Source organism: Apteryx rowi, unplaced genomic scaffold, assembly GCF_003343035.1.
Source record: "Apteryx rowi isolate R43461 unplaced genomic scaffold, aptRow1 scaffold_149, whole genome shotgun sequence".
In the NCBI taxonomy this organism is placed as follows: Eukaryota; Metazoa; Chordata; class Aves; order Apterygiformes; family Apterygidae; genus Apteryx; species Apteryx rowi.
Window position 1 is genome coordinate 856,088 of NW_020447741.1, and position 21,761 is coordinate 877,848.

General features: G+C 38.5%; 1 protein-coding gene across 8 annotated transcripts in view; it reads right to left on the minus strand.

Moving 5' to 3' along the window:
* The window catches only part of ESCO1 (establishment of sister chromatid cohesion N-acetyltransferase 1), a 40,596-nt gene extending 22,679 nt beyond the window's left edge, over window positions 1-17,917 (minus strand). For 4 of the 8 annotated variants that reach the window (XM_026058591.1, XM_026058597.1, XM_026058595.1 and 1 more), the window contains exons 1-7: window positions 17,812-17,916; window positions 14,956-15,059; window positions 14,538-14,736; window positions 12,615-13,980; window positions 11,805-11,916; window positions 10,348-10,411; window positions 7,308-7,422 (exon numbers count right to left, since the gene is read on the minus strand). In XM_026058591.1, the coding sequence (XP_025914376.1) occupies window positions 7,308-7,422; window positions 10,348-10,411; window positions 11,805-11,916; window positions 12,615-13,980; window positions 14,538-14,734 (1,854 nt within the window). In that variant the 5' untranslated portion in view covers window positions 14,735-14,736; window positions 14,956-15,059; window positions 17,812-17,916. Of the gene's footprint in view, window positions 1-7,307; window positions 7,423-10,347; window positions 10,412-11,804; window positions 11,917-12,614; window positions 13,981-14,537; window positions 14,737-14,955; window positions 15,060-15,711; window positions 16,230-17,344; window positions 17,700-17,811 lie in introns of those variants that run through there. The other 4 variants (XR_003252303.1, XM_026058598.1, XM_026058593.1 and 1 more) reach the window with 3 other exon arrangements.
* Between the last annotated feature and the right edge of the window lie 3,844 nt (window positions 17,918-21,761).

Below are 21,761 nucleotides of genomic sequence, written 5' to 3' on the forward strand. Positions count from 1 at the left end.
CAACCACCACCATGATCAGTCAGCAGCCATCAACATCCAGGCAAGACCTTCCATCAGCAAAAAGATTATGACTCGCTGAAGGCTCAGATGATGGTTAGCATTTTTTAGCAATAAAGTGTTTTTTAATTAAGGTATGTACTTTTTTTTTTTTAGACATAATGCTATTGCACACTTAATAGACTACAGTATAGTGTAAGCATAACTTTATATGCACTGGGAAACCAAAAAATCCATGTGACTCGCTTTATTGAGACATTCACTTTATTGAGGTGGTCTGGAATTGAACCCRCAATATCTCCGAGGTATGCCTGTAATTCCCGTCCTGAAGATGAAGAACATATCCCCAATGTTTAGGGTAGGACAGGTGAGGGAGGAAAACTACTCTGATGCTTGCAGTACACTTCAAAAAATAAGACATGTAAATTTGGAAGTCAGCTACATAAAGCAATTCTTAAAATATTTAGTATATATTAGCACTGTAGTAAGTCTCACAAAACACATTCCTGTTCAAATGATTGAGAAGTTCAAGCTATCTATTAGGTCACTACCAAAAATCTCAAACCAAAAAAATCTAGCTGTGAAAGTATTCAACAAATTAGGGGAAATGATATCCTCAAAGTTGTCAAGCTCCTTAGCTCATCCCATCTTTCTTTGTCAACGCATATGCTGTTTAGCAAGTCTCCAAGAACAGATTATTTCCCTAGAATAATACTGCCATATTATATTTCACAGTTTCCTGCATGTTGATGGTATCTGGTTTTTTTCGTGGTTTTGTTTTATTTCATTGATATTACTGTTTTTACATGCATTCAGTTGCATCAATGGGCTACACACACAGGTTGTTAAAAATCTGTCATATGAATACCAGAAAAAGTGTACTGTATTACCAACTTCTCCCCCCAAAAAACAAACAAACAAAACACTTTGCAGTGYCCTGATGGTAATACAGATGATAGCCTTTTTGCATTACTGAAGTGCTATTTCAAATACACAGCACAAGGCATCATGCTTCAGACAAAAAAATAAGATATAACATATATATACGCTCAGTAAATCCAAAGCAGACTCTATAGTACAAACCGAGGACATGCAAAATAAAGTCAGAAATAATACAGAATGCAGTACTTCAAGAAAACATCTAAAGAATCTGACTGTTTTTAACCTAATGTCATTACATAAGCAAAAAGGAAAAGGACATGCATTGAGAGATTAAAAAGTGTTCCCAAACAATAATACTGTGTTCAAGGTTGCCAGTCCTCCCTAACAGGGGAAAACAAAACAAARCCAAAAAGAACCCTCATGCATCATACACGAGGGTAAATAAAACCTTTATGAAACTGGAATTTTGGAAAAAAACAATACATACTTTTGAAATTTAATTTCAATATTCCTTTATTTTAATTTAGCTTGATTTAGCTTCAAATTGATGCCCATTGGGTATTGGAGTATAAAGTGTCATCTTGTCAGAACTGTAGAAAGGTGCAAGAAATTTGACTCTCATAACTGACAGGGAAAGGTTTTTTTCACAGAGCAATATCTGAGAAAACATGAGGTTGCAGGCTGAAAATTGTCTTAATTTAAACCTCATTTTTCTGAACAACAACAAAAAGTAGGGATCCTTTTATTTCCAAAGCAAATTCTGCAAGTGAGAGCAATGCAATTAAGCATTCCCAATATATCAGGCAATCCTCATTAATATGAGCATGGGAGATGCACAACCTTGAGATCTACTGTTTCAAGGCTAATTGTAATTGAATGTTGCAACAATGTTGTCTTAAACTACAGAAGGGTTTCTTAATTCTGTGTTAGACAGAAAGAAAAGTCTTACCAAGGTCTCTTCTTTGAGAAGGTGCATGTCTGCTGATCCTCCATATGTGGAATAAGGAGCCCTGCAAGCAAAAAAGGCATTTGGTGCCTCTGTAGGAGATGAAAAGGGGCCCTTGTTACAGGCACAGGTTAGGTCACCTCCTTCTTGATTACCTAGTGCTAGTTAGAGGAAGATTTTTTTTTTTTCCTCTAGTCTTCTGACAGAGCAGAGAATAAAACCCAGCCGTAAAAATAGGCAGGCTGGAAAGTAAATACAATGGAGAAGAGCAGGAAGAAACAACACAAAGATTTTTGAGATCTCCACAGAAAATGAAAGAGTCAAAGAATGCCATTTCATCAAAAGAAGGATTCAAAATGAAAGCTGATGGGTGAATCCCCTTGCTGACCAGGAGGATCAGAAGACATAACCCAACTCAAAAACAAGTTTCACTTCAAAAATGAAGACTGTGGTATGCGGAATTTAACAAAAGCAAACAAACAAAAAAAACATATCACCAATACCCATCTTTCTCAAAAGTTATTTTAGCCAGAGGATACAAATCTACTTAAAACTTGCAGAACTGTGATGTAACTTATCTTATTTAACATATCTGAAAAATTAAAAGTGTAGGGTCATTATCCATCATGAAATGATGTCCTCACTGGTCATTAGCTAAAACAATATGAAAAAAATTAAAGTTAAAAGCCAAATCAATACAATATTTACAAAGGACACTATGAATGACCAATCTGTTCTCAATATGTATAAAAATGTAATTCAAGTATATCATAGAGAGTGATCAAATATCAGCAGCCCTTGTGCTTGAATTCTGGTTTCAGGTCCCACCTAACCTTATGAAACATTCTCACCTTCAGGACAAAGCCATCAAACTTAACCCACCTGAATTTGCTAGAGAAAGCTAGGCTACTGCTGTGGAGTAGAAATGGGAAAGAATGAGAATAAGAAATGATAACTGCTTCTGCCCCACTCAAAGCAAAGCTGTCCCAAAGGGGAAGATCTGTGTGAGAAGAAAGGAAGAGGGACTGCTTTCAGATGAACTACCAAACTCCCTCCCAATCATTTATATGGTAGCCATTGCTTTGTTCTTGCTGAGGTAATTGGGGGGGGGGGGGGGAGAACAGGCAGTATTTAACTAATGTGAACACCACAACACTGCCCAAAAGCCATTTTCCTTTCTCCAGAGAAATTGCCAATTGGACTATACTAGTTTAAGGAAGAAAACAACAAATTAAAGTGCCTATTATGCAATCTTTTTCAGGTTCATAASAAATCACTTCTATGCTTGTTTTATTAATTTCATTGAGGCCTGTGTTTGTAGCTCAAAGTATTTCTTTCATGTATTACCTATTTCAGTCAAACAGGCAACTCCATTCAAATTTAACCAAAATATATGTAAGTAGCAATTCAAATATGATATCCAAATGTGTAAACTGAATTAGTCTGCACATACCTTTCACATACAGCACCAACTCGAACTTCAGAAGTAAAAAGCATTTTTCATCAAGTAATCCTGATCTATGCACTTGCTGATACTCATAAAGATCATCTACATTTAACCATGTTTCCTCCCATCTAAGCATCAATTCAGATCTCTAGAAAAGGCAGAAAAATCTCTGCAATCCTATACTATCTTTCTATCACTTCAATGATCTGTTTTCTCTGTTCGTTCTCTTTACGAGTTCTTCCCTAAAACTGATAAGTATTACTTTCAAAAGACTAGCTTAATTTTCAAAAGAGCACATCTCCTTAGTGGCATAAAATGGAAGAAGTACATGGGTACCTCAAAGGTCACTACTTAAAACACTCCTTTGTAGCATTAACGCTTTTAATGGTTCACATTGTTATGACCAAAATTTGTCCGAGATCTTTTAAGTAACCAGAATTTTACAAAAAGTGAACAACTGACTTTCCTTGTCTTGGACATAAAGCACATCTCATTCTGTGAAAACTGAAAGTGTATGCTTTGCACATTTTATATTTCTCTCAATTTCAGAAGTTTATGGAACAGATAATTTCATATTCAAGTTCTCATATTTCCACATTAGATTCAAGTAGTTCAAAAGTATGCATCTAAAAACAATTTTGATGCATTATTCTATAAAACTTCCAATACAGAACTTCATGTAATCTGTCAGTCTATTGACTGAACATACACTACTTAAACAGAGTGCAAGATTGTACAGTTTTCAGAACAGACTACTTCTCTAAACAGCAAGTCAGGGATGTGGAACATAAAAATCTTTTTGACCTTGATCTGAATTTCCTTCTTCCATAAAAACAGATCATACTCTCCTAGTTCAGTGATTAATCTTTGCACATCTCTTTGAACACTTGTCTTCTGCTACAGTCAGTTTTACTAAGTGCGTTGCAGCATTAGATTTCTCGCAGCTTTCAGCTGAGGTTCCATACTCAAAGAGTATTGTTCAAGATATGCAAGAGCAAGCAAATCTGAAGAACACAGAAAGGACTCATGTTTTGTCTTAGTTTTACCTCTATAAAATGAAGATAATTTAATATGTTTGAAAGGTGCTCAGATAATTAAATGATGCGTACCAGGAAAAAGAATGGTGCAAGTACAGCTACTAAATATTCTACAAAAAGAAGCTGCATTACTGTACTTCTGATACGGTCAAATAGCAAAACTTCTAAATGCAAGATGCATGCCTTATTCAGCAAGTCAAGCTTGCTAAAGACTGTATTAGTTGAGAAAAGCAGAAAATGAATCTATTCACTATAGCTATCATATGGGAGCAGAAGGAAGGTAATATACATCATCATGATCTGAATATAAAAACGAAAGCATATTAAGGAGAAAATACTAGTTTCACTGCAACACTTCTATCTAAACATAGCTTAGAAAGTTAAAAGGTCAGAATATACAGACAGTATTTGCAACATCTCAAACTTAGAGCCTCAGGCGCTGCAGAGACAATTAAAAGAACAGATTTCATAACAGAAAAGCCCCACACACTTAAAGCCAAAAGACTAAGCAAGTTCAACCTTACAGTAAAATAGAGATGGTACATCATGCAGGGAGTCAAACTTGGCCCAACTCCCCCACCCCACTCCTCCTCTCCTGACAGATGAAAAAAGGGGTTTTGACACACATTGAGAGGGACTGACAGGTCTCACAGTAGAGAACTCCAAACTGCAACTTTCAGGTATTTAAACAAATGTATCAAAGTGCAAGTAAATGTTTCAAGTTAAGAATAAAAATATGACTTCCCAACTTTGTTCAAGGTAAGGAAAAATAATGAAAATGTTTCTCTTAATACAGCATATCAGAAACTTCAGATAAAAATGGTTTCTGGCTATTAACTATAAAATTATTTACTATTTACTATTATAATAGACACTATAAATGCTAATTTAAGTGATTTTGCTGCATATAGTAAGGCTGCTCTTTGTACAGAACTTCTAAGCAGAACAGCTTTTAAAACATGAATCTTCTTTCATCTCTCTTCTCAAAGCATCATTGCAGAAGTACACAAGCACCTTTGAAAATATTTTCTCAAAAACCAGAAAAGAAAATGTGCAGCCATTGAGAGTCAACATTTAAGAATTCACCATGGATTTGCAAAATAGTACTCTTAATTACAAAATATACTGTATTTTATTACATATATTGAATCCCCATTCTCTTTTGAGCAAAGTTTAGTACAAGTCAGTTTGTTTTTTCCCCCCTCCAGACACTAGTAAAAACTATTCTAGAGATAACTATGTCTTGTCTCCACAGTACTTAAAGTTAAAGATTTTACTTTCACAAAATGGATTAACAAGTATTTGAGGTCCTCTATATACTTTGACATTGCTAAAACCAGCTTTCCCCCAGGGAAAACAAGTATCAGACCACTACCATACCCAGTGGCCTCTTGGCAAAGTGAACTACAGGCCAAAACACCCCTCTGACAGAACAAAAAGTCTACCTGAACTCAGTGAAGTCAAAGTGAATTTGATCTGTATAAAGTGCTGAAATATATTAAATACTATGAGGTTGTAACTTTCACATTTTAAATGAAATATGCTGCTCAGTTGCATTTTCCAAAAACACATACAAAACCCAAGAAACTAGGTCTCTTCCATTTTTCCTAGTGTTCTTCACTGATGATCCATTCTTTACATTCTAAAATTTTGCTATATGAATAACTTAAAACTTTCATTGCTGAAAAGGGAGCGTGGGGGGAAAAAAAAAGTATTATGCTCCTCTCAGGCTGAAAACAAGAATATTACTAACACAGTAAGCTACAAAAAGGCTATCTGTATGAGTACGATAGATCAGAGCTACTTATCCTCTCCCAGTAGCTTAGCAAAAAGCTACATATTTCTTCTTGTCAAAGGTCCTAGATGCTGTTCAGTCAAGCTCTATTACTGTATGACCAAATATTAAGTAAGCTTCACTGAAGTGAAAAGGAGCATTCTTATAGTCCTGTTAATATAGTCAAGATACTTAACCATGCATTTTAACTCTGTTGGTAAAATGAGATTTAAAGAGGCAATAGCTAAAATACTTAATAAATGTGAGATATCACTCCTATACACCATTTACTATCCTGGTGTCTAAGCATTTAAGTGCCMGATTTGTTTCCTTTACACATTTTAGGGAAGCCAAGGATATACTTATCAATTTATTTCTCAAAAGCTCTGAAGTATGGATAAAAGACAGTATTCAAATTTCAACTGTTTCTCTTTTAGTTAATATTTTCGTAAGTATGATCCACGCATTACAGGAAAAAAGAATTTGCAATTTAGCAAGACCACCAGTTACACAGGTAGGAAAAGCAATTTAGTAAGAAGCTTACAGCAGAGTCCTCTTTCCTAATAACCTGGATTTCTCTCCCCCTGTAGCTCCCCTACTCCAGTCTTTGATTTCTTGTGGATTATTTGATGTGTGGATTATTAAAAAAACAAAACAAAACAAAAAAAACCCTGCATTTGGTAGCTAATAGCAAATAATGATAAGAGCAAAGAAACTAAACTATCACTGCTGTTTATATATTATGGTGAAAAATAGGGAACGTACAGGAAAAATCTTTAAGTTTATCTCAGAACAATGTATATTCTACTGATGAAAGGATAAATCCATTTATATTAATTTTGCACACAATCTGCAATAATTCTGAAGTTTTAAGAAACTGAGGTTTTGCACATAAGCAAAGGCAAGTTTCTTGCCATGTCTCTTTCATTCTCCCCCCCAAAAAAATTTTGTATTTTGACTGAATGGTCAGCCTATTCCAAAAATACACACATTTGTTTTAAGATTTAACAAGAATTAGCTTTAAATTCAAGCCAGTCTGCTACTACTTTTTCCATAAAAACTTAATGACAATTCAGGAAGTGTTCTACTTCCACTGATCATTTACAACAGCAGCAATGGGATGCACAACTAATGATTTTTAGACAAGTTTATAAAGACACAGCACCACTAATTCAAAAGTAAATTGTTTGAGAAACTATAAACCTTACAAAAGATAGTACTTACTATGATCAGCTGCTTATCACCATCTTTTCCTGCTTCTTTTAGCTTTTGAATATGTTCCTCGGATGGTAGGAAGTTACTGCACTTTGATGCTAATGAAGGATTTGACAAAGGAACCCTTGAAATATAAATACATTTCATGTTAAAAAAGGACTGCTCATACTTATCATCTTAGACACTTAAAGCCTTTGTGATTAACATAAACAAACTTTAAGGAGATGCAAATCCAAGTTAGTTACCCAAAACATGGTCCTACGTATTTTAATTTGTAATTCGACTGGAAAAATTAGGGAGTAAGATGATTAACCAAAAATACAGTATATGAATAGCCTGATTACAAGAATTTTAAAAAAGGAAAAAAAAAAAGAAGGAGATTTTTAATCAAGTGAGGTTAGGTTAGTCGCATCAATTAACACAGACATTTAACTGAGGYGTTTTCAGAGAATGACTGATGGTGCCTAACCCTACATTTCCACACAAAGCTTAGGTTTCTAGTTTCAGGTATCACACATCCGGCTGCTAAAACAGACCATATAAATATTCCCACAAATATAGGTGGGCAATGTAAAACAAATGCCATAAAATCTTTCAAGCTCAGCTCAAATATATTATCTGAAGATTATGAAACGTGTATTTTCATTTCTCAAGTTATAATCTCAGTACTTTAATGTGTTGGGGTGAACCAGTAACAACAGATGCACAAGATCAAACCAAAGGTCTGCCTAGACAGTGGCCACAAGCAGGCTTCTGGGGAAAAGCATAGCACAAATGTGTAGCAGTATATCCCAAAATACTCTCTGACCACTTAATAATTTGCAATTCAAGGACTTCCTGATCCAGAGGTGGACTTGGATTTAACAGCCTGCAATGGATTTCTTTTTGAGAAAAGGGAATTAATTAAAAAAAAAAAAACAAACATGTTTTGCATGCAGTAAAACTGTACACTACAAACTATCAGTGAGAACACTCAATTAAGCAAAGATGCATTTAATTTTGAGTTTGTAACATTGTATCATCAGGCTTTATAACTGCACAGTATCATAACGGGGCAAGGAGAGCCAAGTCTGCCTACACTGCAACAACTCATTTGCCCCTTCAGAGGTTCTGATTTGGTATGACATATGCACAGGAATTAACTGCAAAGGCTACGTGCAGCATTATTTCCTGACTCTCCTTGCCTCAAAGCACTTGGTCAGACCTCTTAATGGTCTGAAAAGAGGCAAAGGTAGATAAGGGTTCTGACAACTTACAAGTTTCTGTTCTCACTTTACTTAAGGAAGGACCACAAAGGAAGAAAGACGACTGCCACAAAACTGGTCACTCACAGTGACATTTGGTTAACACTGTCCTTTGGCCTCATCCGCACTCACGGTCTCTAACCTAACATCTGATCATTGCTGAGAGTGAAGAAGGAAAGAGGGAGTGAGAAGAGAATCTAAAGAATAGATGGATGGATAGCACTGAAATCTCTCTAAGTCTCCCCTTACCCTAACTGATTGGAAAGTACTATATACGTCAACAGAAAAGTTATTCTATGAACTTGCTACTATACTCAGAGGGAAAAGGTAACATTAATTCCAAGCTTAGGACAAAACTGGTGGAGACCACTAAAACAAAACACACAAATAAAATACTCTTACTTCAAGTAGGCAATTGCATATTTTCTGGTTATAAGCAAACCAAACATATAGGAGCAAGCATCTGCTATAGTACATGTAGCATGGTTAATTCAGTAAGTCTTTTCAAAAATAAAAATGAGAACTTTTGCCAGATGTTTCTAGAACAGCATTTTTTGTGCTAAATCTGAGATTTTTCTCTTACCACATACCCCCAAAAAGTGAATTAAGTAGCTATTTTAAAGGTTTGCTCTTTCCTACTGCAACCATTTCTTACAAGTCTGAAAGAGAGCTATGCTATACATGTACATGTTATACTCTGTTATGGCAAGAGTGCCACAGACAGAACAATGGTTTCATTCTTGGATAAATCACGGCAGCACATGGGAAGTGGGGTAAGAAAGCTCTCAGAAGACAAATACATATCCAAATAATCGTAAGGCAATATGGGTTTGTTCAGCCAATAAGTGTAACAAATTTGAATATATGCCATAAAGTTCTCTGAAGTTAAGAATAAAAATATGAAAAGTCAAAAAGTTATTGTAATATCTATTGAAAATCTAAAAATATTAATTTAACTAGGTTTACATCTACCTTACTCCCCATTTTCTGTGAACTTCCATAGTAGTGGGATTTTTCAACATGTACAAAAGGTCTGGTTATTCAGAATTGGTAATCTGGCCTCAGATGAAGTACTGAAAATGAACTGCAACATCATTTTTTTTCTTGTCTTCATTATGACTATAGAAAACAGTAACAATATACTAGCCACTGTGCCAACTATACTGCTGTTTGAGATTTCAGGTAGGAAGAAATTGTCTTCAGTATGTCACTGGCTAAAACCAGACACTACATCAGAACCAGTCCAGAACTACAACAGTCAACATGATAAAAATAAAATGTCAACTTGACCTGTCAGTAGCAAGAACATTTATTTTGTGTATGGTAGCTGACTTTAAGAGCACTGAACTCTGGTTTTACAGCAATCACAAAACAATCCCAAATTAAGTCTCCTCTTCCCTTATCTAAAAAAAAGTTCACACCTACAATACTACTATGATTTACAGAAGCCTTCGAGAAACAGGTGAAATAATTCGTTAGGTGAAAATCATTTTGTAACCTTTTCCATACTTTCTAGTTACCATCTGATTTGTGGAAGAGACAATTAGAAATATTTTCCCAACTCTGCTAAATCCTACTTGTTAAAATAAATGTGCAGTTACAAATAACTTGCTTAATAATTTTCTTAAAATAAAAACATCCCTTAATAACTGGGTAAAACGAAAGTCTCTTTTCATAACAGACAAGTAAGTCACTTGCAACTAGAAGTTGAGGTCAGAGGAAAACAGAACAGTCAGTCTTACAACAAAAACTCTCAAAACTCTACGGAAGGTTACTGTGATTTCATAATACATGAAATACTATACCTGTTCTCAGTCTCAGAAGTCTGATTCGTAAGCGAAGTTTGCGTCAACTGCTTGGGAGCCAAACCTACAATTAATCAAATATTATGATTTCATTATTCAGTTTTTAGTTGCAAAGGAAGCAGGAACTACACAAATAGTATTTTGCAAAAACATATTCAAGATGATGTTGCCATTTGCTTATAGACAATAAAGAAGAGGCAACTTTGATGCAGCATTCAGATATTTCTCCATATATACTTAAAAACACATGCCATTTTCTTTAACATTTCCACTGCTGTCCTGCAGAACAGTTTGCCAGCAGCTAAACAGGGCAGTAGTGAAACTTAAACAGTGGTTTAAATTTGTTTATACTGACATCCATAGAAATACCTCCACGTGTAACATTAGAATCATAAATGGATAGTATCCCCTCTACCTGAGGTATGCTCTGTAATGCATTAGGAAGAGGGATCATCAAGAAAAGACAAAAGAAAAAACACTTATTACATTCCCCAACAGTACTGTTAAGAGTATTTTGCCCCTTAAAAAAAACCCCTACAATGGCAGTAAAAGTAGAAGTATTTTGCAGAGCTGAATATCTTAACAGTGCATTCAAGATCAAGTTCTGATTTTACCAAAAAAATGGGAAAGAACCAGAACCAAATGGATGAAATATCAACAGGAAAGTTAAAAAAAGATGTGTTAGTGATCTAATGATAGTATTTCTTAGTCAAATGTAGGCTTAAATCTTTACTTAAGCCAAAATATTCACATCACACTGATCACAAGGTTTGACAAACAAAAAAACAAACAAGCAAACAGCATTCACTGACTGATGAATAAAGAATATGTAATAAAACCAGGAGAGTGATTACTCAATCCATAATTTGGTCAAGACCAACCAGAAGTATTCAAAAGAAAGAGATGGAGATAGCTATTCAAAGGAAATGGTAATCAAAAGACGATCTCTAACAGAAACAGGATCCAAGAGAAGAACCAAACTGAAAAACAGTAAGTTTATTATTTTACTGCAAGGAAAAGAGAAGGTTTTTCTTTTAGTTACCACTTCACTTTTACTCAGATGGAACTACTAAGCATTAAACTTTTCATGAGAGAAGTTTAGAGAGGAAAAAAATGAAATGGAATACAAAAGATTCTAAGCAATGCATATAAGCACCATAAGGAGAGCTGGACAGAAAAACAGATACCTCTCACTCTCACTAATCAGCCCAGAGATAAAGGCATATTCTCTGCTACAAAAGTGGCTGGGAGGGGTGGTAGTGACACACACAGAAATATGAAAACTCCAGTGAACAAATTTAATCTCTGAAGTTTAGTTCCACACCCACTGTACCTCATTCTGTAAGAGAAAAACAAACAAACAAAAAATCCCCAAGCCCCATACACCTTTGAAAGGAAGGCTTATTCTTCTAATATCACTGAACAGAAAAGGAGGCAAATTTTTAATAAACGATTACCTTGAGGTTCACTTTCTCCAGATTCTTTTTTTAATTGTTTCGGTGGTTTAGGAGCTGTAAGATACTTTACTGGAGAGCTTTCTGGACTTGATTCCAAATGCAAACTAAAGTTCTATGTAAAACAGAAAACATTAGATTTAAATAATAATTAAAAAAACAAGAACAGCTATTTAATGTCTCTGACCTATTAACTAAACCACTCAGTTAATTAAGTATTAAAATTTTGAATACAGCATCAATTTTCCAATTCCTACATCATTTTAAGTAAAGAAAATGGTATTGATTACCTAGCCTATACTGAAGTTTGTGATATTTATTTAGAAGAAAAAAAAAAAAAAAAGCAGATTTTTTCATTTTATATGTAAAGTTGTAGGAGAACTTTCTAAAGAGCTCCTTTGCCTATAAGATCCTAAATTTTAATAGAAGCTTATCCAGGGAGAGAATACTTTCCCCTCTCATTTCTTTTAATACCATTTTTCAGAACAGAATACCTATGCAAGCTTAAAGTGTCAAAAAGTGTCATCAAAAGGTGTCCATATGGATCTGTACAACCTCTGACTCCAGCAGGAAATTTTAACCATCAACATTTAGTTAACTACTGAACTTCAGAAGATGGAATAGATTAATTTTCCAGCTTACTGTCAACCCTCCTATGATAATGCACCAAACCTATTAAGGGGTCCTGTACAAAACTTAAGTTACTGTAAGATAAAGTCATTGTTGAAACAAACCTTTTGAGCACAGCACTCTCAGAAAACAGAACAGATTTAGAACATCCTCCCACCATACACCATAATTAAAATGCCTTACCTCATCTGGTGTCGGCTCAGAGAAATGTTTTGTCAAATTACGCAACAAACCATTTTCCACACCTCTCTTTGTGGGTTCTTTTATTTCTAATGTCACTTCTTTAGCTCCAGCTCTTTCAAATGATGTGTCTGATTTCTCCTGCACACAAGTTGCGCTTTCATTCTCARGCAGTCTTATTACTGACAACTTGCCTTGTGCGTTGGAAAGTTGTGCTTCTGTAGCTATTTGACTTGCCTCTGAAACTGTAGGGCAATCTTTTAACAAAGAAAGCTTGGGGACATTTGCAGAATTTAAGTTACTTTGCTTCATGTTATTAGCTTTCATTAATTTAATTTTGGTCCATTTAGAGTTTTTGTTTGAGGAGCTATTTCTACCGTTCAGAGTACATTTGACAGGCATTCCTTTTTTGCTAGGGAAAAAACGTTTGCATTGAGTACTCTGACTAAGTTCTTTCTGAATAGGCATTTCATTTTGTTGCAGCTGTACTTCTCCATGCTTTTCTTCTGTTTTTCTACACTCAGCATTAGGGGAATCTTTTTTCACCTCTACTGTATCTGATTCAATCTCACCTGCAATTTCTTCGCAAAGTTCAAGAATGCTTACCCTTTTGGATTTCACATCATTCTCTGGTTGATCAGCTAGATCTGTTTCACTTACAGATGGCTGTGAAACCCTTTTTGTTTTTATACTGTTTTTTATGTTTTGATGCATTTGTTGTTTTTCTTTATTTACTGTCTTAGAGTCTGGCTTAAGAGAACCCATTTCCACTTTCTTTACATTGCTAGAAATTGGAGAAACAAGATCCGTTTGTTCTTTCTTAACTTCCTCAAGACTGTGATCAAGAAACAACGGTGTCCCTTGAAGGTTATGTTGAAAGCTGATGGAATCATCATTTTTATTGTCTGCTTTACATCTTTTCTCTTTCAGAGAGCTGGTCACTTCTACGTTTATTTCTTTATCTTCATTTTTACTGCTTGACTTTATTTTCATGTTTTTTTGTTCTGTTTTCTCTTTAGCAGGTTTAAGTACTTTTGCTCCAATACTGTTAACGTGTCTTTTTGCCTGGCTGCTTTGTTTAACTTCCAAAGCTTTTTCTTCTTTAACTTCTCTATTACGCAAGGATCTTGCTGGTACATGCATTAACTGCTGCAGTCTCTGTGATCTCCTCATTACTGGCTCATTTGGTGCAATTATGCATTTTGACTTMGGAATTTCTTGCACTGATTTCTTCTGGCATACCTCCTTATTTTTTATAAATTTAGGCTGCTGTTGGATCTTTTTGTCAGCTGTTGTTTTATTACTTGAGTTGAATCCTGATGATCTCGTAGTCATGCGTGTTCCTAATTCAGGTTCACTTGTGTTGTCACTGAAAGATTCAAACAATTATTTTTCAGCCCTAAGAAATTAGAATTTGTCATAAAAGTCTCCTCATTCTGACTAACCCTTGCCCTTAAACTTTTACCAGATTTTACACCTTTAATGTTCACAGAAGAATTATTTTCTTTCAAATCAGTCTAAGAAGACTTCACTTCCACCTCACTGCTCTTAAGTCTAGTTCTTAATGGTTTCCTTTATATATTGCAAGACTGAACTATGAGTCTCAGATGAACACTTTTTAACATCTCAAGCAGTTTTTAATTTTTGAGACTTCCTGCTTTCAACTTAAATATTAGCTTATAAAGCATTAGATTTGCTTTGCCCTTCATAACCTGTTTTGTAGGAAGCCTTTTTGGATTTCAAGACATTAACATGGTTCCAGAGAAAGATCATGTACAAGATACCATACTTAATGATTTTAAGGCTGATCTTCTCACTGGTACTATTTAACTGTATCTTTAACTCACACTCACTCTGCTTAGATTGTTTCTGCACTAATATAGTCTAGGATGATAACCTAGAACTTCTTTTTTTTGGGTCACTAACCTGTTTGATTTGACTGAGGTTTTGAGTACCATTTTCTCCTGCACTGTGCATTGATTTGACTTTGATTTATTTGAGACATTTTTTGTATCTGACACCTCTTTTTCCTTCTTTGCTGATGATGGCTTGCTGTTCTTATCCAGCTTTGGACGTTTAGCAGAAGGCTCCACTAACGCAGACTTCCTTTTCTGAGCTGCCATTTCTGTAAAACACAATTGACCCAGCTTTTACAGTCTTTATCAGCTGTTGTTATAACATCAGTCAATATAATTGAAAATTTGCCCATTTTATAAAGTAAGGTAATTGATATTCACTTTTCCTTTTACAGCCAGACCCTGCCAACTATGATCAGAAAACAAATCACTACAGCACTCTTAAAAACAAACAAACAAAAAAACCCCCCTACATTTATTTTACTTACAGGTTTTTACAAGAGGCAATCGATGTTTAGGCCAAAGTAACTTATCAAGGTGTGCCAAAAGCATTCCTTATGAATATGTTTATGAACAGGACGTTTCATGCCACCTATAAGGAATATAAAATGTTCACAGAATATTTAGATGCAGTAAACACTTTGTTTTATAACCTTCCTTCTCAGCCTCTGCATTTAGCGTTCCCACCCTCTTCCATCTCTTCAAACAATGCTCATCTTTAAAGTTTTTTTGATAATCAATTAAAAAAAAAAACCTACAAATTTTATTTCCATACCCAACAATTTTTGCCATTTTGCTATCTTAAGCCTCTTTTACCTTTCAAAAAGAGATAAGATATAGTATCATTTCAAAGGAAGTTTCTGTGCCTTTTACAGTTTTCCAGAAAAGAGTATGCTGCTCTTTTCCATAGCCTGCAAACAGTGCGACAGCTATCGATCCTGTACCTCACAGCAACAGTGAATAAATCCATTGGATTCTACTAAGTTTTGTGTATGTTATTACAGAACTTCATGGACATCAGCAGCTGCCTATAACTGTTGCTTCTAATACCACTCAAGCTACAAATCAGAGGTGGAAAGCCTGGAAAGTAGCATTTTTGAAACATTTGACTTAGGTAAGTAGAGAAGATGATGTCTTGAAGAAAACTGAAATAATGTTAATTATGCAAATGTTAATCTGCACAAGAGTCCTAAAATTAGCAGAGATTCTCAACAGAAAGTCATCAGACATTCTGTTGATCATACCTTTCACATCCACTTGTGGCTTCTGGTACTTTCAAGTTTCTTATTCAAAGATGCCACTGTTGTATTATAGTGTAAGCAATCATTGTTCAGTAAAGTTGTAATGTTATCTTTTAAAAATTAATTTTATTGGAAGACTCAGTGCTCAGAATTTCCGTATCACCTTTTTAGGTCAAGAATTGTATGTTAATTTTTTCCACAGACAGCCTGACAAAGAAAAATTTCTGTAACTAAATTATATTAATTCTCAACCTTAACTCATCCGATGTTAAACTTGACAGATTTTAAGGTCAAACAGGAACTTTAAATTACCTGGTATGACCAGTTGTATAACATAGGCCAGATATTTCCATTCTATAAAACCTACATGGAACCTATCAGTACCGACAAATGTATACGTATTTCTCCCACAATATGAAAGATAGTTACATTAAACCTCTACATTAAACTTTTACATTTTCCACTTGGATAATGAATAATTATTAAAGAGCTATGTGTTTTTTCCCATTCTTTGGGCCTTAAAATTGCCCTTAAACATATTTTCTTTGTTTAGCCAACCTTTTATGAAGACACTTCTAACCATGCAAATCAGATTAGGCTCAAATTCTGAACAGCAATGCTGTCTTCTTCCCTGGAAGAAGCTGCATGAGGAGGGTGTCAGGTTTGGGATGGAGTGAAAGAACTCATACAGAAAAAGAAATCTCTAATTGCACTTTTTGTAGTTAATGAAAAATTTTACGCCTCTCCCTAAGGGGCAGATAGCAGAACTGGCAGGACCTTACTTCTAATGCCTCATGAGCTCTATGACATGTAGTAAGGCAATGGATTTCCACCAGTGAAAGATTATCAATCACAGCCACAGTACAGCCACCTTAAGTTTTCCATTCACTTTGAAAGTAACAGCTACAGTCGCTGAGTGAGACTACAGCCTGTTATACTCTGTTCACAACATACCATTGAGTCTCATCATTTGAAAACTACACAGCACATATGGTATACAACCAGACCTTCTTGTTTTTTCCCAGCCATATACAGACATCACTATCACTCTTATCCCTGTGATAAGGTATACTCAAGAAAGACTTTCAAGAACAAATCAGAGAAGATAATTCTTTACTTGCCAGTATTGCTTCCTGGACACTGACAAATACACCCCTCTCACACAAACAGAATTACCTCCTTAATTGTCATTTCCATCCTAGTTTTACTTTTTGCAGCAGAACAAGGACTTTTCTAAACATTCAAAAAACAGACAGTTTCTGTCCTGAAGAAGTCCACTCTAATAAAATCCAGATTATAGAAAGAAGGAAAGACACAGAAAAAATGGAAGAACAAACTACACACTAATCAAAGGTTTTGGTGCAAGAAGCAGAGGGAAAAACGGAACCACACAACTCCCAAAGCCTCAAATTCTCAAAGCAGGGATGAGCCCCAGGTCTCTGATGAGACTGAGGGCCCACCTACTTGACAGAGCCTTGGGGTCTCATGCACGAACTTCCCAGCCGACTGCCACTCCAGAACCACACACTCCCCATGCTTTCACTCTCAGGAGAGAGCCCACGACGAAACTCAAGAGGAAGGAAGAAAAGGGAAGGCCTCCATGCGCGGCCCACTGTCATCTGCTTTAGCGCCTCACCGTGACAACCCCTCTGGAGCAAGGCCTGGCAGGGAGCCCCTAAACCTGGCCAGGCTTCCCTCAGGCCAAGGCAAGCGCCACGGAGGGGCAAAGGCGGCGGCTGCGGAGAAGACGAAACCGCGCACTGCAGGGCGGCCCCCCCCCCCGCCAGCTCCCACTCGTGAGGGCTCGGGAAGAGGTTTATCGCGCCTTCACTCTCGCAGCTATCGCAGAGACGGTGGCGGCCGCGGCAGAGAGGCAGCCAGGCCCGAGTCCGGGCCCTGCCCGGCGAGGCAGGCCCGAGGAGGAGACGCCGGCCTCTCGGCCCCGAGGCGGGGGAGAAGGCACTCTGCGCGCGAGGAGCCGTTACCGGCGACGGAGCGACATGACGAGGCGCTGACGGGAGCCGTTGGCATATAGGGCGGGGGGGGGGGGAGAGGAAGCGCACCCGAAACTCCCCCCCTCCCCAGCGCGAGGCGACCGTTTACCTCGCGCGAGTGTCAGCGACGTGCCGGCGGCGCGAGCCGCCCTCCGCGCCCCGCTCGCTCGCCAGCTGCTGAAGGGGAGGGGGGAGGGGGGAGGAGGGAGAGGGGAGGAGAGGAGAGGAGAGGACGGGGCGGAGCGGAGCGGAGGCGCGCGCCGGGGGGAGGACGGAGAGCGCGCGCGCGCGGGGCGTAAGAGGAAGGGAGGGGGGAGCGGAGGCGCGCGCGCAAGGCTGCGGCGCGAGGTCAGCGCGGCTCGTGCTCCCTTCCCATGTCACTCGGCGGCGGCCAGCCGAAGCCCCAAACCCGCTCACATCCGGGCACTGGGGCCTCCCCCTCCCCTCGGAGCCGCCACACTTCCGGCAGGCAGTGGCCGTTGAGCCGTCCGCGCATGCGCAACGGGACGCCGCTGGCAAACGGCCGGCGAGAGGGGTGGGGCGGCTCCTGCCGGGCGCGGGCGGAGCCGCTCCTCACCCGCGGCCGCAGCGGCCCGCCCCCGGCGCCGTTTATCCCTGAGGCGGAGCCGGCTCGCAGCGGCTCGGGCCCAAGTGAACTGTTCAGCCCCGTCTTTCCTTAGCGAGGGGCAGCGGCGCTGCGGGGCGCCGTGCCGCGGTGGCGCAGTGCTGCCTGTGTGAGCAGGCGGGCTGTGGTGTCCCGGGCCGCCCCCGCCCCGCATCGCCGCGGACGCCCGCAAGGAGCTGCAAAGTTAAAATTTTCCAAAGTCATACGCTTCCTGGTAATGGTGGTGTTACAGCAGTACGCGGTCGCAGCAGCGTTTCCTAAGTGCTTGTGCGCTGCTCCTCACAAATACCGATCTGTACCTTTGGAAATTAAAGATACATTTTGGTGTTTACTCCAGTTTTCTTGCAGATCAGCTTTGCTTTAGGTGCACAGACGCAAGCAGGTCTTACTAACCCAGGTGTGGGAGCTGGAGTGTGAAAGGAGGGGTGCTTGCCTGCGTCTCGGAGCCTGAACCAAAGAGCCCTGCTGGCCTCGGCCTGCTCTGGTGCGTTGTATGCATCACTGCCGGCTCCCCGAGCAGTGAGTTTGCTCTGCGAATTGCCAGTTTGAGTCCAGTGAGGTTTATTTTCTCAGGCTTAGTAGTAACACAGCAGATGCCAGCTAACTTTCATGTCCTGTGCTGTGTTTCACAACCCACCCTGTAACATAATCATATATTTGTTTCTGAATTTTTCCATTATCCAGGTTACTTTGGTCCTTATGACTCTGGATAATGGATTTGCACCTCGCCTGTCTTTAAGCTGTGGATTCGTTGCCTCAGGTATTTCCAAGTCTGAGGTTAAGTCTGCAGTAGCAAGTAATAAGATCTGAGTGACAGAGCTGGGCTCTGACATCTGTGGCAGACAGGTCAGTCCAGACCAGCTTTAGTCAGGTCCTGGGGATGCAGTGACTGCTGAGGCTGGAGCATGTTAGGTATTCCCTGGGTCTGATTTCATTCAAAAGGAATCCAGTTTGCACGCTCCAAGACCAACGCATGACAGGTGGGGTCAGTCAGGAAATTTGCCTCAAAAGGGTACTCCTGATCCAAACTAGAGGAGTAATGTAGTGCTACGCAGACACATASCTAGTGCACTCAAGCCATATTACCAAACTAGTGCTCACCTGAAGTTGTCCTACCTGAAATGCGTATAGTATGCAACTTTGCTCTGTATATCCAACTCCTTTTGGTCTGTTCTACTTAATATAGATGCAATCTCAGTTTATTTGACAAATTGATGTAGTAATGTATAATGATACATTAGAATGATTGGAAAACAGTATGATAAACCTTGGCATTAGCTAACCAATAAATGAGCTTGAAAGATCTTGAAAAGAATTTTCTTGAATGGCAGCACGTGAGAGTGTTTCTCACATAGATTTCTGATACCTGTACAAATTTCTGGTAACTGTACAGTTTGCTGATCTAACAGACAGAGACCACATAAGTAATTTAATACTTATAAGCTACACAGAGTAAACTTTCTGCAAATGTTCCTTTGTTAATGTCTTAAGTATTTAAAAAAGTAGTTATTTTGATTTTTTATAATAACTTTTTTAGTTTTTTATAATTTCCCAAACATTTTATTGTTACTCTATACCTATTACATTTACTAATTGTTGGAAAGGGCAGTCAAGTTGCTGAATACAGTAAAATTTCTATATAGAGATTAAATCTCCTTGAGACTTTTTGTCGTACCTGTAAATTTTTATTTGTCATTTTATTAACTGAAACAAGGAGCTGCCTTCCTTGATAAATCGTCTTTCTAGACACACTTCATTGAAGCACAGTTTGTCCTAGACAAATGGAAATTTTCAGCAGCTGCAGTTTTTGAAATAGCTGATAGCAGGAAATGTTATTTATAACTCCCTATAACAGCTCCTCTTTAATGCTTGATAATCTGCTGTGACTTTACAGTGAATGCAGCAACATGTGGTCTCCTGCTCTCCTACAGTAACCTACAGAATACTTTCCAGATGAAAGATACTTTAATCACTGGGTTGCCTGTAACTTTCCTGGAGGATGATAAAAGCATTTCCTTATGTTCTTGCTAACTTTGTAAATTGAACATGATGTTTTCCCATCCCTCTTTTTTAGGGACATGAAGCAAGTAAAGCTAGATTTTCTCACAGCCTTCTATTGTACCGGGATGAACAGCAAGGATGTTCTAAACAAGAAAGCATTCTTAAATTCCAAAACTTGGGAAAAACCAATTCACGGGATAGAAGAATACGAGTAAACTTCTGACTTTTCACAGAAGGTGGCAGCATTCTGAAGCACTGATTACACTGTGAAAGTGTTAGCAAACGTCACTTACTCTACTGAAAGAACATAAACTTTTCAAAATTTACTCTCCTCAAAAGTTGCGATGAGTGTGAACAGGAGTGCTCAGGCATGGATTTACTGGGGAACTGAGAGGCTTGGGGAGGGAGGAGAAGCTGCATTCACCTAGGTGAAGCATGTGGATAGAGCAGATGTCACCCCCAAAAGATTTTGTGTTAATTTAGTCTTGTTTATCAATTGTAAGTGTAATACTGGTGAAGTGCCTGTTGGCTGCAGCTACATGAAAAAGTGACTTGCTTCTAGGTTTTGCCTTTTCTCACAGGAGCAACAACTCAACTGATATATGGATCATCTCACTCCTTGTAGTGAAAGTCCTTGTTGGGATACAGTCTCAGGAGATGCAATGACGTTGTGTAACAGCTGACTGCCACCAAAAAGGGGAACTCTTTCCCTGCTGTTTTCTCCCATTTCTTTCCACGCTCTCAGCTTGTGCTCCAACTCCTTACCTCATGCCAGCCTCTSTCTAACACCTGCTGGACCCCTCTCAGCAAGCAAATTTAACTCATTGAGTTGGCAAAAAGCTAACCCAGTGGAAAAATTGGATCCTCTGCCAGAGAAAGAAGAGCTGAGGGCCATACGACTAGAATCAGGCAGTATAAGAAAGGACAAAGGAGGAGGAAGAGGGAAGCAAGCCTTCCCCTTTTGGCATCAGGGAGCTGTTAACATTGGCTCAGCTGCTTGCGAAAGTGCAGTCTTAGGGCAGGCTACATAGTTAGGGGATTGAGCTCTTGATCCCAAGCTCAGCCACAGCAGTCCTGCTAAGGCACAGATCTTGCAGCCCTGTTTGGCATGCTAACACACACTGAACTTGCCATACTGGTAGTTAGGTATCTCATCTGAGCAAGGAAGTGGTGAATGACAAACCAGTAGGTAGCAGCTGCTTAAACCTCTCAGCTGTAATTAACCCCCCTGAGAGCACTCCTAGTGCATCAGAAGACTCAGGTTGGCTAAGGCCACATAGGAAGCTGATTTAAACTATTGGTTTTCTTACTATGGGCTGGGCACTCACTAAATGTGTAGATCCTTTAAGGGGCTGGAAAAGCAGCTGAGACTGTATAGGGCCGTGATTCCCACCCATCCAGCAGATTCAAAAAGCTGCCCTACCCCCATCCAG